General features: G+C 45.1%; 1 protein-coding gene across 1 annotated transcript; it reads right to left on the bottom strand.

Moving 5' to 3' along the window:
* Positions 1 to 4,182: 4,182 nt before the first annotated feature.
* On the bottom strand, positions 4,183 to 11,084 carry Tmed3 (transmembrane p24 trafficking protein 3). Its single transcript, XM_036193041.1, has 3 exons — positions 10,783 to 11,084; positions 9,034 to 9,282; positions 4,183 to 4,986 (listed from the first exon to the last, which is right to left on the bottom strand). Exons 1-3 carry the CDS (start codon positions 10,957 to 10,959, stop codon positions 4,750 to 4,752), a joined length of 663 nt encoding a protein of 220 aa, XP_036048934.1. The 5' UTR covers positions 10,960 to 11,084; the 3' UTR covers positions 4,183 to 4,749.
* Between the last annotated feature and the right edge of the window lie 6,015 nt (positions 11,085 to 17,099).

Genomic DNA, 17,099 nt, shown 5'->3' on the forward strand with positions numbered 1-17,099 from the left:
AGAGAATTGATTTAAAGGAAGAAAGATTTATTTGGGCTCAGAGTTTCAATCCCTGTCACTTGGTCCCAACACTGTGGGCCTTCAGTAAGTCATAAGATCATGGAGGAGATCATGTTGCCTGGAAGCAGGGCAAGGGATCCATTCTTTTTTTCTTTTTTCTTTTCTTTTGGAGCTGAGGATTGAACCCAGGGCCTTGTGCTTGCTAGGCAAGCGCTCTACCACTGAGCTAAATCCCCAACCCCAAGGGATCCATTTTTAAGCTAGTATCTTAACTACTGGAAATATGACTTATAAATTAAGGTGACATTTTTTAATTGAAATGCAGTTCTTCTCTTTTTGAAGGCAAACTGTATAATAAGCCAGGTTGTACTCAGAAGAGTGCATATTGATCCTGGAGAGAAGGCTGTGATTTTTTTCTTCCTTTTGTATCATACAAAACACCACCCCACTTGTACCTATTCCCCTTTGCTATGGAAAACAACTGCCAAGAGAGATGACTTTTTAAATTGTTTACATATTGTTTGTAAGAGCATGCATGCATGCTGTATGTATGTGTGTGTATGAACTGGAGAAGGGCATGAACATGCCATGGTACACATGTGGAGGTCAGAGAAAACTGTGGGAGTCAGTTTTCTCCTTCTACTGTGTTGGTCCCCAGGATTGGACGCAGATCCTCAGGCTTGGCAGCAAGCACCTTTACCTATTGTACCATCTTGACAACCCAAGAAATATGACTTTTTAAAAATTCTGTTGAAACAAATTCCAAAAGAAAGAGTATACTTTGATTGGCATTCACTAGAGAGCCTAGTGGGACCTGCTTCACTGTCTTGGAATGTCAGAACAGTAGCAAACAATTTTGTAAACCATTGACAACTTCATCCCTATATTTCCACAGCTTAGAAGTCTTACTCAACCATCTTCTTAGAGAAATTTTTTAAAAAAAGGCCATAGATGAACTATCCCTCAAAGGACTATAGCCCACGACCACTGCAACCCCAGTGAGGAACAAAGAAAAGCTATTGTACTGCCAATCCCAGTCAGAAACCACAGGAAGTGGGGGGAACCAGCAAAAGTACTGTAGTGGGTAGCCATTCCAGCTTTGACCTGGAAGCTCCAACCCCCACTGAGGCTTCGGTAATGGTCACGCCTACAAGACCGGGCTGTGAGAGGACGCTGAAGACCCGGGGGTTCCAGATGCATGGGCTCTTTTAGTTCCTGGACCCTGGATGCTAGAGGTAGACCGAGCAGAACACCGCCGGACTGCGCCACGCCTTTCCAAGACTCTGTAAACTGTCTATTCACCCAGAATCTTCAACAAGAGTATCTTTCCTTCCTTCTTCCATCCTCCTCCTTTTCTTCGCATTCTAATTGAGCAGGATTAAGTGGGGGACTATTCATAAAGGTTGGGAGACATTAAGAGCAGAAAACAGTCTAAAATGAAGGTGGAATTCCAAGAGAAAATGGCTGCAAGTTCTTCCCAGCCCAAGCCTGGAAAGGTCAAGGGATGAGTCTTTTGGGAATAGAGAAAAATGGAGCCGCTGGTCTGCTTGATTGCTGACATCAATGCCACTCCATGGGTGGTGAGAACTACAGCTCAGGGGCTTCGATTTTTGAGAGGGAGAAAACATGTTTAAAACAAACAAACAAACATTTAAACAAAAACTCCTACATTTCTGCACACTTCTCCACGCCATCTAATCCCAAGCCTTGACCTTGAGCTATGTCTGCAACTACCTGCTTTCTCCATATAGCACATCCTCCTGGGTTACGGACTAGCCTGTCTCAGTGACCTTGAGCTCTGTGCCAATATTTGTTCTTCAAACTCTCGTTTGAACCATTATGAGACCACATTCCCTGCTGATTCTGGGATAAAATATAAACCTTTAGCATATATTAATTTGATTCCTGGCTGAATGCTCATTATTTTACCCTGTTTAGAAAATATTTTAAGAAAACAAAAGTCTCTGCAGAAGCTCCACTTGTTTTTAAAACCAATGGTATGAAGCACACCATATTTCATTAGATCTCTGTCCTGTCCCTTCTTCACCTCATCTTTCAATTTCCCCCTTTTTCTCCTTCCTATGAGCTTAGACACAAGTTCCTGAAAGTGCCAACCTTATACCTTCTATGTACCCAGCCCTCGGTTTTTAAAGCCTTCTTTCCCTTAAGAATACTAACCCTCAAGGGATGTCAGAAGTCATCTTTCTCTTCCACAGGGATTCAGTCTCCTGGGTAAGCTGGTAACAGATGTGCCTTTCAGCTCTTCCTGTTGGTAGCATCCAGGCTTAAATAGCTCTTGTTGAGAGTGGATTCTGCTCAACCATGATGCATATGGCCCAACTCCCTGACCAGGCAGAACACACTCTCATGTCCACCTCACTAATAAGAGCAGTTCAGAGCAAGCAGCTCATCACCTTGTCCATGATGACACAATGATGCATGGTAGACCTAGTGTCAAAACCCAAAGGGCCAAACCAACTGAGTATCTCCTACTCAAATGCAACACTGAACACCTCTTCCTATATGTGAATGGGAGTCTCCCCCAGGGAACACAGGCTTGAAGCAAGGGAGTGCCTTCTTTTTCTTGAATACCCAAAGAAGGCTGGAGAAACCATAAGGTCTCCCACATTTTGAAATTTGTATCTAAAACTCTTCATAATGAACATGGCTCTGAAAGACAGTTTGATCATTAACTTGGTAAAGGTTTTGACTACTGGGATGCATCAAAAGGCATCAAAGTGACTTGAGATCTGTAATCTAGTACATGCTCAGATATCGTAATAGATTTCTCTATTGAAAGATCTCTCATTTTAAATTTTGTTTCATGAACTGGAGAACTATAAAACTTGACAGGTTAAAAATTAGGTCTTTGGATGGTTGGGGATTTAGCTCAGTGGTAGAGTGCTTGCCTAGTAAGCGCAAGGCCCTGGGTTCGATCCCCAGCTCAAAAAAAAAAAAAAATTAGGTCTTTGAGCCTTGATAATTATTAAACTTGTTACTAGTATAGTTGCCCAAAAATATTTGGCAAAGAATAAACAAACTGTAAGTTTCATTGCAAACATTCTCTCCAAAACTGAATGAATAAGGCAGTGTCTCCCTTAGTCTGTGCTCCTGACAGTTAAATAAGGTTATATGCAGAAGACATTAGCAATTCTATTCCTTTTTTGTTTTTTTCTAAAAGTTAGAGAACATAATCTCTTCCCTCTCCCTCTCCCCCTCTCTCTCAAGAATGACAAGAGAAGTTGTATTACATTGATGGTCTTGACTTCTTAGACTCTTCAGTGACTGAAGAACAGTATGTTCAAGTTGGTGGTTCCCACACAAGCCGGACTGGCAAAGGGCATGCAGTTAGGAAGCACCTGAGAAGTACAGGTCAAAGCTACATGTGATGGTGCACACCAACTAAAACAGCCCTTGGGAGGATTAAGAGTTGGAAGCTAACCTGAGCTACATAGCAAGAATTGTCACAAAACAAACAAAATAAAAAAGTAGCAGCCCAGGTGTGCTCTGTCAATCTGGATAGAGACAGCCCAGATGTGAGAGATGTGCTGTAAACCTAGGTAGCAGATACACGAAGGTTTATCATTTCTCACTCTGCCCTACAGTTCACAAAACAGTCTCTTAAATATACACAGTACTTATTTCAAAATAAGAGACAAAATACCATCAAAAACACACAGAAACCAAAATTATCTTTCATCCAAGCTAAGTAATAAGGTTTCTCAAAATCTCAAAGGATTGTTTTGCCCTTTCCCACACTGTTATGGTCAGCTTGGATTCTCAGATTCCTTGCTAGCTTTCTTTTAGATGGACAGCCTATCTTCCGTCTGGATCCATCATATTCTGTAAGTATGCATTATACCTTCCTAAAGACAAGGGCACTGGGGCAAGTGTGATGGTGCCACCCTAAATTTTTCAATTAACAGGAAATGAGGGAGCAGATCATGCAGACATGGCATGGTTGTTGTCACAGAGGAATGCGTTTGTATACAGTCTTTGCACAGCCTGCTGAGTGACAGGAATGGGAAGGGGTCTTCCTGTTTTCATTCCCTTGGGAGGGCATGGTTCACTGGCTCCTCTCCACATCTCTACCTCATACTGTTCTCTATCACACTGTTTACACCCTTGCTCCCCATTAAGCTAGAAGTACCCTTAAGACAACAAAATAGAGGCACACCCCTCCAGAGTGCTCAAACTTGGTTTTTATTAGCACAGTCCAGCCTCCAAGAGATAGAGATCACCAAGGGCACTCACTCTCCATTTGGGTCCTGGTTGTATAGCTGACCCTACTGCTTTCAGATTAAACCTGATATCCTTAGGTACAGAGAGGCTCATGGGAAGAAAGGCAAAAACCGAGAGTTCCTTTCTTCTCCAGATGGATGAGGACACAACAACCCAATGACCCATGTACCATAGAGCAGTGGCAGAACCCGAAGCCACCCTGGAAGCACAGGTCATTGGAGTTCTCCCACAGACTAGATGCTAGATCACTGCTGCCCCCCACAGTGGCCAATCCCTAGGCTGACCCGTAAACCATTTGGTCAATGTTATATACACAACACAATTAGATGCTTCCGATTACTGGCTCTGTGACCTCCAGTTGCTGGAGTGCAAGGATCAGACACGTGCACAGACAACAACGTGGCCTCTGTTCTCCCTGCAGCTCTCCCTGTACCTTGTGTCACACCTCCATCCCTGCAGGAACTGGAGACCCTGGGGCGCAAGGGGCTGTGGAGTGGTCTAGCGTGGCTAGGAGTGGACTGCTCTGTTTATGGGTCGTTTTTCTGTGAAGAAGCTTTTCAGCAGAAGCACCTGGCTGAAGCTGACCACAAAGAGGGCAATAGTCTCTCCAACAGACCAGTAGGACACTCGACTATTAAGGTCTTCAGCTCGGGCCCGGTCCTGGGCCTCTCGCAGACGATAATGTGTCTGGGAGTCGATCACAGTCTTCAGAGCCTCGTGAATAGTTACACAGGCAGATTCCATCTAAGCAGAAGAGAAAAGCAGTCAGTTGTCAACCCTAAGTCAGCCAGGGTAGGAGCTAGCAGCCAAGGTTCATAACAGCATCCTAGGCATCATCTACTGATGCCTCTAAGGGGTCTGTGCTAAACACTTTATGTGGTTTCATAATCCTATGGAAAAGCCTAGCGGGAGCTCAGAGAGTGTAACTTGTCCAATCACACATTTAGTAAGTGATAGAATTAGCATCTGACTGGACTGTCCATGCTTTGAACCCTATCCTGTTTCTCTTATTTAATTTCACATGCCCTGACAGGCATGATCACCACCCTCAGTGAAAGACAGCTAGACTGTAGCTTACTTATCCTTATTGATAAGGAAATTGAGGCTCAAAGATGCTATATGAACTGCCTGAGGCACACAAGCTAATTAACAGCAGTGTGAACTAGTCACAATTATGCCCAACTTTGAATTAACTGCTTATTCTACTGTATAACAGATGCCAATAGTTTTATGTATAACCATAAACACATGTGAACACACAACCGTGCATATACACACATGCTCACGTGTAACACATACCACTTCTTATGCCTGCTAAGATAGTTTATGTCATAGGCAGATCTCTGAAAATGTCTGGAACACCACCAGCAGCCCTTGCTCCCTCCCCACCCAGGAATTCATGGAAAGGGGAGCCACCACTCCTGGGGTTACAGTTACTAGGCACAGCTGAATTTAAGACAGGGGGGGAAATGATCCTGTGGCCCGATCTACTCACACAAACCCTCTTAGCAGATACTCTCTCTAGCTGAAAGAAGACAAACCCTACAAAAATCAGCAAAACGTCTCAAGGGGCTGACAGCATAATGGTTGGCAATGAAACAGGGTCCCTCGCCATCTGACCAGACAGAACTGAATCTGGCCAACAATCTGGCTAACAAGACGCAGATGATGCTTCCTCTTCTGGGTAAGAGCACAATCTGGTCAACAACTCCATCTCAGCTCGGTGAGACTATGAGCAGAGGACCACTGAGCCTGCCCAGACTCTCAGCACCCAGAGTTGTGAAAGAGATGGGTGCAGCATTCAGCTACCATGTCTGTGGCAATGGGCAACTAATATATCAGGCCTGCTGAAGAGCATGAGTCCTTACTCCAGCAGCTGTGACTACCTGCACAAAACTGGAGCTGTCAATATTCTGTCATGGAGGAAGTCACAAGGCCCAATCTCTTACTGAGGATCTATAGGCAGTTAACTGTTGCTGGGCGAGGAACAGCCACTACATTCCAATAAATAACCTTTTTCCCAAGCTCTGGATGATAAGTAAAAGTAATCAACTAAATCCACTGACTCACAAAAATTAATAATAATGGGACTGGACAGATGGCTCGTGGATAAGCCTATGGTTACGAGCACAGACTTCTCTTTCAGAGGACCATCGTTTGGTTCTCAGCACCAAATGGCAGTTCACAACTGTCTGTAACTGCAGTCCAGGGGATGAGATGCCTTCTGATCCTCTCAGGTACTGCATGCACATGGTGTACAGCTATACTTACAGGCAAAAACAGTCATACAGGCGGCAGTGGCGCACGCCTTTAATCCCAGCACTAGGGAGGCAGAGCCAGGTGGATCTTTGTGAGTTTGAGGCCAGCCTGGTCTATAGAGCAAGATCCAGGAAAGGCGCAAAGCTACACAAAGAAACCCTGTCTCGAAAAACCAAAAATAAATAAATCTTTAAAAATAGAAATGTAAAATAGAATTGATTAATGCTAATGGAGGTAGTGGGGGAAGCTCTTAATGAATGAAGTCCTAAGTGGATGTGAGCTGTTGACCTGGGCATGGTCAAGGACTCCAGCATCTTAGAACCCTGGGAAAATGGTGAAGCCTTCTTTCATGGTCCTAGTGCAAATGCTGATAGTCTCTGAAGAAAATGTCCACTGTAGCTTTCTCCCCCAGATCTTTACAGCCTGAAGATTCACCTCACAGAGAGTTCCTACCAAGATTAACTAAGCCTGCCTCCTTATTCAACCGTATATAACAGCCCTGCCTCCTTGTTTATCTATATGTAATAACCCTACCTCCTTGTACAGCTGTATGCAACAACTGCACCTTCCTGTTCAACTGGATCCACTAACTGGGAATTCCTCTGACCCTTGGCCCTAGCCTGACACTTCCGCACAGGTCCATCACCTCTCCATACTGCTACCCTGGAGACCAAGACTCCAGCATATGAACATCTGGGGGCCAAAATCATATCCAAACCACAGCACACAATTAGGACACATGGCATAAGCCTTCTCCAAAGCATTATGTCACCAACAGTGACACCCACTGGAGAGCACTACCCTAACCTTCTAAATGCACGCTCTCTCCCCATCCACTGGCTCTCCCATTGGGGCTAGTCTACCGGAAAGCTCTTTAGCTCATTACCACAAAATTTCAGTTAGTTGACACCCTACCTTGCTTCAGGGGATGTGGGAAAGCAGGCTCTGGCTAAAAGGGGAACCATATGATATCGAGTGAAAACAGGCTGGTAAAAGAACTTCACAAACTCCACCTGCCCTCTTCCTTGCAACAGGATCCATCACACTGGAACCCAAGCTCCAGGAAAGGCTTTCTCTGCTGCCCTATCTCATTAACCTTTTCTCTCTCTTTCTCTCCCATCGGTGCACAAGGGAGCCCTTAAACTCAGGCTTACAGAATCTTCCAGTTTCATCAGTGACCGACAAAAGAGTCTCTACCTTCGGCTGGATCTTTTAACTTTTATTTAAACAGCTAAACGTGCATACTGGCTACTGTACTGGGCAATGCACCTCTATCCTCCAACTGTCCAGAGTTGGTGGAAAACTGGGCGTGAGCCAAAAAGAAACAGAACATATGGTCTCCTCAGAGGGCAAACAGGGAAATGCTGGCCTCCTTGGGAGACTTGAGACATTCTGGCTTTGGTCCTAAAATAAGTATCGCCATGGATAGTTATTCCTGTCTTACAGGTTCCCCAGGCCATGGTGATCAGTCATAAGACACATATTTGGTGAGCTCCTTTGGGTGCAATGCCTCCTACACTGAAGTATTGAAACTAAGAAGACAAACAGATCCCAGAGTCCTCACCCTTGGGAAGCCCAGCCTGTGTGTGGGAGGAAGGAGGAGCTTAAACAGAAGGAGGGAGAACTCAGGATGGAGGCTGGGGCTGATAATCTTGAGAGCCATGGGAGTCAATGGAAACTACCCATCCTCCAAAAACGTCATGATTTCTCTTCCCCAGAGGAGATTTGCTGTTCAAAGACAGTACTTGGTAGCCATCCTCTCATCCTGACTTGCTACACACGTGCTCACCAAAGAGGCATGACTGGAAGTTATGTGTATTACTGGAGGCCTCGGCTTTGACAGGACAGCTGGGCCATTCTCATCTCTCCTTCTTTTGCTATTCAAAGGCAGTGAACTCTAAAGCCTGAGGAAAGGGCGAAGTATGGTAAGAAAGAGCCTTGGGGCTCGGGACATAGCTCTGTATTGGAGCGTGTGCTTAGCAGGCACAAGGCCTGAGTTCAGCAAAAAAAGTAAATAAATAAAAGATAAGGAAGAGAAAGAGGAAGAGAGGGAGAGATAAAGAGGGAGAAGGGAGGGGAGGAAAGAAAACGGGGGAAAAATGAAGAAGAAATGTGAATAAAAACAAAAGAGCCTGGATTCCCAAGTTACCCACCAGCCTTTGCCAAGCCACTCTGAGAACAGGCTCCCGGTGTGCGAGGCACTGACATTTGGGTTTGTTATGAGTGTGTTACCCTCGCCAACACACTCCTGATGCACGGCTTTGGTCCTCACAATCTGAGCATATCACACAGCAAAGAGGTACATGGCGTAATTTTGAAAGAGGTGCTGTGCCAGAGAAAGACATTTGGAAGGGTGAAGAAGAGAAGCATCCGCCAGGAGACGGCTCTGGCTAAAAGCAGGGGACCAGAGGGGGGCAGTCTTTTAGAGCAAGGTGGTGATTCTTGCTCATGACCTAAGACAAGGACAGAAAAGCAGGAGCCTGCTGAGAGCAGGAGGGTCCCATGAGTCCTGTCCCTGTCACGCCCACTCACCTGGGTGAGAGCTGTGACCCTATTCCCCATGTCTGGGAGAATGGGGGGTTCGTCACCCACTTGGAAGTCAAAGTAGACGGTCTTGTGAGAGAAGGTGGAAAATTCGTTACTGAAGCAGAACTGATAAACGCCCTTGACCTCCGTCCTGTACGTGAAGCTGTCATACTGCTTCTTGGTCTCCCTGTAGATGATGTTCCCCGTGGGGTCCTCCACATAGCAGTCCACATCATAGTGGCCTCCGGTGATAACCTGACAACCACAAAAGGGATGTGTTACTGGGGGCAACCAAGACTTTGAAGTGCTGACCCTAACAGTAACAGTGACAGTAAAGCATTTTATAATTGGACCTTCACCACTTGCCAACACAAATGCCATGACACATCCCATGTTGCTGAGCTTGAGCAGTTAAATGAGTGGCGATGGCCATGATGATACTCAGTATTTTTTCTTGTTACTTGGACAAAACACTTGACAGAAGCAATGGGAGGCAGGAAGGGAGAGGGAGGGAGGGAGGGAGGGAGGGAGGGAGGGAGGGTTCATTTTAGCTGCAAATCAGTTTGGGGCACAGTTAGTTCATCATGGAGGGGAAGTCAAGGCGTCAGGAGCACGAGGCAGCTGGTCACATGGCATCCAGAGTCAGGAAGCAGAGAGATGAATGCTGGGGTTCAGCTGGCTTTCTCCTTCTTATTCAGCCTGGGACTCCAGCCCAAGGAATGATGGTACCCAATCTTAGGGAGGTTCTTCCCACTTCAAGCTAATGGAGAAACTCCCTCACAGACACGCCCAGAGGCTTGTCTCCTTGGTGGTTATAGACACCCCACCCACCCGTTGGTGGGGAATGCCTACCCTGATGGCTTCTGGAGCCTCACTAGCCACATCATTAAGAAGGCTGTTCTTGTTCTTAAACTGCCTATGCAGAGACAGGCACATACACACACTTTGCATGTTGTCCACCGATGTGAGAGTGGTCTCATCAGTAACTCCAGCATACACGAGGTTGTCTTCAAACAGAAGCATCCTTCAGAGCTTCCACCACTGAAGGGCTGCTGGGTGTGCACCATTTGGGCTGCCTGTGTCACCTCATTTCTAGAAGTCTTGCCCCGATATAATCTCTCATTCCTCCAATACTGACCTACTCACTAACCCTAGGGAGCAGACCCTTTACCAAAGCAACTGTTAGCTATTAGATATGTCCCTGCAGGACCTGACTTCACTGAGCCATATGGTAAAAAACAAGCCGAGTAACCACAAGGGAGGTGGGGGCGGTGGGGGATTCTCCTTGTGAACACTGCCAGGGCTCAAAAATCTGTGCTGAACCCTCCTTTCCAAAACCCCTTAATCACAGCCGCTAGCTCACCCCGACCACAACTGGAAAAGATGTGGCTGGCTTCTGTACCTACAAGAAATGCAGCCCAAGAGACAGTTGAGAAGGACTGCAGCCTGTGTCCGCTAACCAATACTGGGGTTCATAAGAGTTAAAGGTACCTGGGGAGGTCATTCTGGTCCATTCTGCAGGACACGGGTTGGCGACGGGCCTCCCCATCCTCGGCGCGCACCTGTAGCCTGCCTAACTCCCCAACCACCCTAGCCCGCTTCGGGTGGGCTCTGGATGATACAAACGTTTCTTTTCAGGGGCATGTCAACCGGTCGGGGTTATCCCAGACCCTCGCAGCAGCCTCTGGTGGCTAATCTTAGCCTCTCCGGATGGCGGCGCGCTAGTGCCCGGGTGAGACGCGGCTAGGGCCGCACCTGGTAATCCAGAGAGAACTTCACGCCCTGCTCCACCTCTTCGTGGAAACACTGCTTGGCGTTGTCCGGCAGCTCGAAGGTGAGCTCAGCGCCCCGCAGTCGCTCGGCCCGGAGCAGGAGCAGAAACAGCAGCAGCAGCATCTGGAAGGATGAAGCTCGAGGGGCCTCGCTGCCCATGATGCTCCGGGCCTGGTCCTCGGACGCAGGGACTGCAGAGAGCTGGGAGGGGATCCCTGGAGAGACGTGGCGCGAACTCAGCACAGCGCTTCCGGGACGGCGGCGACTCAGTGCGCAGCCGCACACCGGAGAAGTGGGCCCGAGACCTTCCCGCCTTCTGCGCCTGCGCATCACTGAGTTTAGGAACAGTATTCCGCCCCCTGTGCAGGAGGCTGGACTTCTCTGATGCTTTCCTCCAGTTCGTGTAGTCAGAAACATTTGGGCTTGTATTCTGCTTCTGACTTGCTGTCACTGGTCTCCCTAGTCTCCTGAGAAATCCGGGATATAAGGAACACCCTTATAGGGTAGTTAGGAGAGATAGCTGAACGAAAAGGAAACTCTTCATTCCCCTCCCCTATCCAAGGTGAAGAAGTTTCAACACATTAAACCCCATGGCTACTCCTGCTCTGGGAGGAAACAGGCTCTCTCTTTCACACACAAACTCTCTTCTGAAATTAAGTTTCTAAAAGATTTCAGTGATGTTTTGGCATTTGGAGTTCATTGAAAATTATTTTGATGAGAATCTGTCATCCCTTTTGACTTCTCAAAAGTGTTGAAAGACCAATTGATTCACTGTCTTATTCGTGACTACTGCCCTGTAGGATTTTTATGTTCACCGTAGTGCCATAAACAAAGAAATATGTGTTATGTTATTTGCTGCTCAATAAAATTTATTTCAGCAGAGCCATATTAGATATGGTGAATCTTGATTTCAGCAAAGAGTTTCACTGCCCATATATTCCACCTCGTGGGTAAGATTGGCATGCATGGCCACTGGCCATATTGGACCTTGTATCAAGAAGCTAATGTGTGTGAAAGCAATGTGTAAGTTGTGAAACAGCATCACCCATACTATAATTATTAATAATGTGTACTGTCTCTGTGCTAGATGTGAAAGAGGTTTGGAGTGGTGTGCCTTGAGGCTCCTTCCTTCCCTGCCTGTCCGTTTTAGCCCTCTTTTCATTTTTTAATTTCATGTGTCTGCATGTCTACATGTGCGTATGTACATGAGTGCAGGTCCCTGAGGAGGCCAGAAGCTTTGAATCCCCTGGAACTGGAATTATAGACAGTTGTCATCCATCTGATGAGGGTTCTGGCAACCAAACTGGGGTCATCTGGAAGTGCTCTTAACCATTGAGCCATCTCACCAGCTCTTAACGTTGTTGATGAAGAATATCTGAAAACTTGAAAGTTATAATTATCTAACTAGAAGAACCAAGTGAAGAAAAAACAACAGACCTTCCCATGGATTATATATGAAATACTACATTTGGGTTCCAAGGGGGGAGGGGAGACACCTTCTGCATAAGTTCAGAGGAGAAGGCCTGATATCACAGCTGTTTAAGTTGGAGCGAGCAGAGTTATAATCAGCATCAAACTGCATGTAAGACAAGAGAAGTGCCTGAGTTCTTAAAAAGTAAATTATTGCCTTAACAGGCAACGATCAGGTGGCATCTAGTGTACTGCTTTAGGAGAGGTGTAGTGGATACCCATCCCAGCATTGGCTTGGTTCTGGGACTCTGGACGCTGGAGGTAGACCTATCAGAGTTCTCCAGAGAACACCGCCGGACTGCGCTATACCTTTGCCAGACCCTGCAACCTACCCCTTCATTTGTAAGTTACCCCACAAAATAAACCTCCTTTTTAACTACGTGGAGTGGCCTTAATAATTTCACCAATAGAGAGGTGTTAACAAAATTGGGGGACGAGTCAAAGGATTAGGAAGGGGCGGCATAAGCACTTCCAGAAGGATGCTCCAAACAAGGAGTGCCCAAGGAAGGAAGACTTGACATTAAAAACCAATAGGGACTGTTAGCTTTAAAAGTTTACACGACAGCCACCATTTATTTGGCACTAACAATGTACCTGTCCCAGTCTCACCTAGCTCTTCAGCTCAATGTAGTTTATATTAGTTAATCTTCACTAGTGCCAAGTATTAAAAAAAAAAGTTTGTTCCCATCTCACAAGGAAGAAATGGGAGCTCAGGATGTCTAATTCAGTAACACCTGTCTTTGTTCACTTTTTCTGTGTGTGTCAGCAGCTCAGACCCACAGTGGTTTATAACCTCCATGATTATAGCTGGGCAGCTGAGCTTTGGGCAGTCTTCCCTGGGCTTGCCCGTGAAGCTACATTCATCTAGAGTCCATCTGCACTGGTATTACAAGATCGTCCCTCTGGCATGTCTGGAGCAGGTGCAGGTTATTGGCTGCAATACCTATCTCCCTGCCAAGGAACCTCCACCAGAAGACTAGGCCTTTTGTCTCATGTGACATGCTCAGAGAAGTACCCCGAGAGGACCTAGACAAAGATAGCAAGGTTCTCTGAGAGCTAGACTCCAGAATTCTTCCAACATCACCTTCTATACATTTTAATGGCCAATAAAGCCCAATGCTGACCTAGATACAAGAAGATGGAGAAAAAGACTACACCTCTACCTCTAAGGTGAGAAGTGGTTAAGCCTGGTTGTAAAAGGCAGGGGGTGGGGCTTTTGCAACGGGAGGCATTTATGACTGCTAAACAATCTGCTACAGTACTCAATTTCACCTATCTCATCAACAGCTAAGTCAGAAGCTGAACTCAGATCTGCACATCCTGGAGGCTATGTGTTTCCCAACAAGCACACTGCCCCTATACATCCCTTGAGATTGCTAGTTCTCCATGTTTCCATATGGCAAAACTGAGTGCTAAGCGTTCATGACACTGAGGTGTATCTCAGCTCAACATAGATCTCTTTCTGAAGCTGGAATAACTTCCTGGAAATTTCCAGGAAGAGAGTGAGTGGGCAGCACAATTTCCACCCTGCAGAGACAGGTGAACAGCCATGTACTGAAGATACCATGGAGATGATTCATGAGCTAAGTTATATAAGTTATACAATGTTAGGCAACATCTGAAGTGCCTTTGAAATTTTATGTTCTATCATATGTGGTAGAAAGTCCTAAAACTAAGAAAATCTGAAAGAAAACCAAAACAGCTTCTATCTGCCCTAATCCTGAGGTGATTTGTGAAATCCTGTTTAAAAATCAGTATCATAGATTCAAAACAGCATATGACAGAATTCAATAGCTGTTAATGAACAAACTCTTAGTTATCTCTTATTCTTTGGTCAGTAAGAGTTTGTATCATTGGACCTGAAGAGAGGCTCTGTGCATCTGAATGCTTGTTCACAAGTATGAAGTCCTGATTTCAGATCCCAGCACACAAATAAAGAGATCTGAGCATGGCCTACAGGGTTTACTGATTGCCACCCCAGCTCCAGGGTCACTGAAAGACCCTGTCTCAAAGGAATAAGATTGACTTTGACATATCAGGACACCAGTGTTCTTTTCTGGCATTCACCCACACAGAGAAGCATGCACCCACACACATGATATAAGCATATACCACATACATATGTGCATCACTCATACAGACAGACACACACACACACACACACACACACACACACACACACACACACACACAAACCTTTCCTTTCCTTTGAAGTTAGGGTTACAGCATAAGAGCCTACTATTACAATTGTGATTCACATTAAATTTTAGGCAAGATTAGGCAAGGTAAAGAAAGAAGAGAATAAGCATTAGAAGGATAAAAGGCAGAATTTGAGTTCCACGAAGCAGGATGATCCAGAAAGTTAAGGCTGTTGCTCAAGAGTGCCTTAGGGATTCACACTATGATGCTTTGTTGATTCACTCATTTGTGTTCTATAATTTCTCTCTGTGTGTATGATCTCATAGTTCTAAAAATTCAAAGGGTGGATAAGTGCACTAAGGTGAAATGGACAATACAAGATGGCCTATCTGCACCATTTTATTCTTATCTCACATAGTAGGAACACTCTCCAGTGTGCTGCTAGGATTTTGAGACCGAGTCAGCATTTATCCACACACTCAACTGTTGAAGAAGAAATATGGATGGAAGTGAAAAACATTATATTAAGTGAGCTGAGCCATGCTCAGTAGGCAAGCACTGCAGGCTAGCTCTCAAATGCAGATCCTAACTTCCGATTTTTACATATGTGTATTTACATGGAAGTGAGTGTGGGTAGAGGCCATGAAACTAGAAAGGGACCCAAGAGATGGGAGGAAGAAGCTTTGAGAGAGGGTGAGGGCAATAGAACTCATGGGATACAAATGTAGAAAAAGAAATACTGGAGGTGGAAGAGTTTGAGCATAAATATGTGATAGGAAGATGGGGAAGAGAAAAGCATGGAGAGAATGGGGCAACAAAAATTAAATATTACCAAAATAAGTAAGAATACCTGATACTTTAGACATTTATCAGCCTTTTAGAATGTAAACTGGTAAAGCAACAAAAAGGAATTAATCCATGCAGTCACTATATGTGGACTGAGTAAGGCAAATAGCAAATTCACCAAGTTAGTGTTGCCTTGAAACTAAAAGCAACACAAAACAAACTAAACAGAGAAGTAGAAAGTATTTGCAAACTAAATAACAGAGTGTGGTGGTGCCAATGCTGCCCTCCAGGGACTAACCAACTTCTCTAGAACAACTGATTTTGTTGTTCTGGCATTTAAACATTCTCCCTATTAGAAAAAACTATCCTACCCACAGAACCTACAGAATCAAGAGGGGCAGATATTCTGTGGCCCTGTTCCCTGATCCCAAAGCATGTGACCATGTGTCACAGGTTCTGCCAACTGGTTTCTTTTGCCTATGAATCTAAAGGAGTTCAAATCCTGGAGCAAGACAGAGATGACTGATGGCACTGAGAGTCCTGAGGTAATGACAACTAGTGACAGCCCTGTATCTTGGCATGATTTTGGTAATGATCTTGGTTACTTGCCTTCCTTAATCCCTGCTCCTCTATGAGACCATTTTGATTCTTCTCATTGGTTCAATAGAGTTTGACCTTGTTCACTGAGATGCTGCTTGGAGTCTTGGGAATTCACTGCCCTGGTAAAGGGCTTATTTAGTGTGTGCAAGGCCTTTGGTAAATCCCCAACACTGGAGGGAAACATCCATCTGAAATGAAGCTTGACTGTATTTTTTCTCATTACTCAAAATAGCTCAAAAGCTGTGGATTTGCTCATAATATCAGGAAGAGACGGGACAGAGAGAGTCTACAGAGCACTTATGAAGGTGATCCTCACAGTAAAATGGCTTTTTTATAATTATATCTCACATTGTATAGACTGGTGAGCAAACTGGTACATGTCTTCTCAAAGAAGAGAAGCAGGAGAGGGCTGGAGAGATGGCTCAGCCATTAAAGGCTAGGCTCACAACCAAAAATATAAGAGAAGCAGGAGGATCCTTTTGCAATGGCTTTCCTCGAGGTTTTTGTGTTGATATTTCAAATATATACGTGAACAAAAAACTTTATTAATGACATAAGTAAAGGACTTAAAAGAGTTATCAATGCCAAACATGTCATCAATAGTTCAAACATAGTGTCCACTGCACAGCACAGTTGCAAAGACTTCATGAACCCTCATGGTTCACCCAGGTCACCTCCACCCTGCAGCTGCCATGCTCTCAATGCTTCTTTGCTCACTTACGGATGTTTTTACAGATTCTAGGAAACACATGGTGGATTTTTTTATATTGATTTGTTTTTACAATTAAAATTTTCCTTCTCCCCATGCCCCCACACAAGCAACCAGTGCAGCTCAATATTTAGCTGAGAGATTCTGTCTTAACAGCGTGTCCTGAATTGCAGGGGGAAAGTACACTTAATTGCTTGATGACATTTCACTTGTCACCTTTGAAGTCCCCAACTTCTGTTTGGATAATTTATTTTGTTTTACATTTTATCCCTGTCAAAGTGGGTATCTGAAACCCTACACTATAGGCTGAAGGGGGAGATAAATGAGTTTGTTTCTAAGGTCTGCTTGCTTTTTTTGTTTGTTTGTTTTGTTTTTTTTTTGGTTTTTTGTTTTTGTTTTTGTTTTTGTTTTTGTTTTGTTTTGAGACAGGGTTTCTCTGTGTAACAACTCTGGCTGTCCTGGAACTCACTCTGTAGACCAGGCTGGCCTCAAACTCACCGAGATCTGCCTAGCTCTGCCTCCCAAGTGCTGGGATTAAAGGCATGCACCACCACCACCCTGTTCCTCAGGTTTGCTCAGAGAGCTTTTTCTTCTC

The sequence above is a fragment of the Onychomys torridus genome, chromosome 7, assembly GCF_903995425.1.
Source record: "Onychomys torridus chromosome 7, mOncTor1.1, whole genome shotgun sequence".
NCBI classification, from domain to species: domain Eukaryota; kingdom Metazoa; phylum Chordata; class Mammalia; order Rodentia; family Cricetidae; genus Onychomys; species Onychomys torridus.

What these genes read in the sequence shown, in the direction of transcription:
- Tmed3 (XM_036193041.1), bottom strand. Translation starts at nt 10,959, where the DNA reads ATGGGCAGCGAGGCCCCTCGAGCTTCATCCTTCCAGATGCTGCTGCTG. An exon ending in AGTTCTCTCTGGATTACCAG is followed by an intron (nt 9,283 to 10,782) that starts GTGCGGCCCTAG and finishes TGTGGTTGTCAG; the next exon opens with GTTATCACCGGAGGCCACTA. An exon ending in GGGTCACAGCTCTCACCCAG is followed by an intron (nt 4,987 to 9,033) that starts GTGAGTGGGCGT and finishes TCTTCTGCTTAG; the next exon opens with ATGGAATCTGCCTGTGTAAC.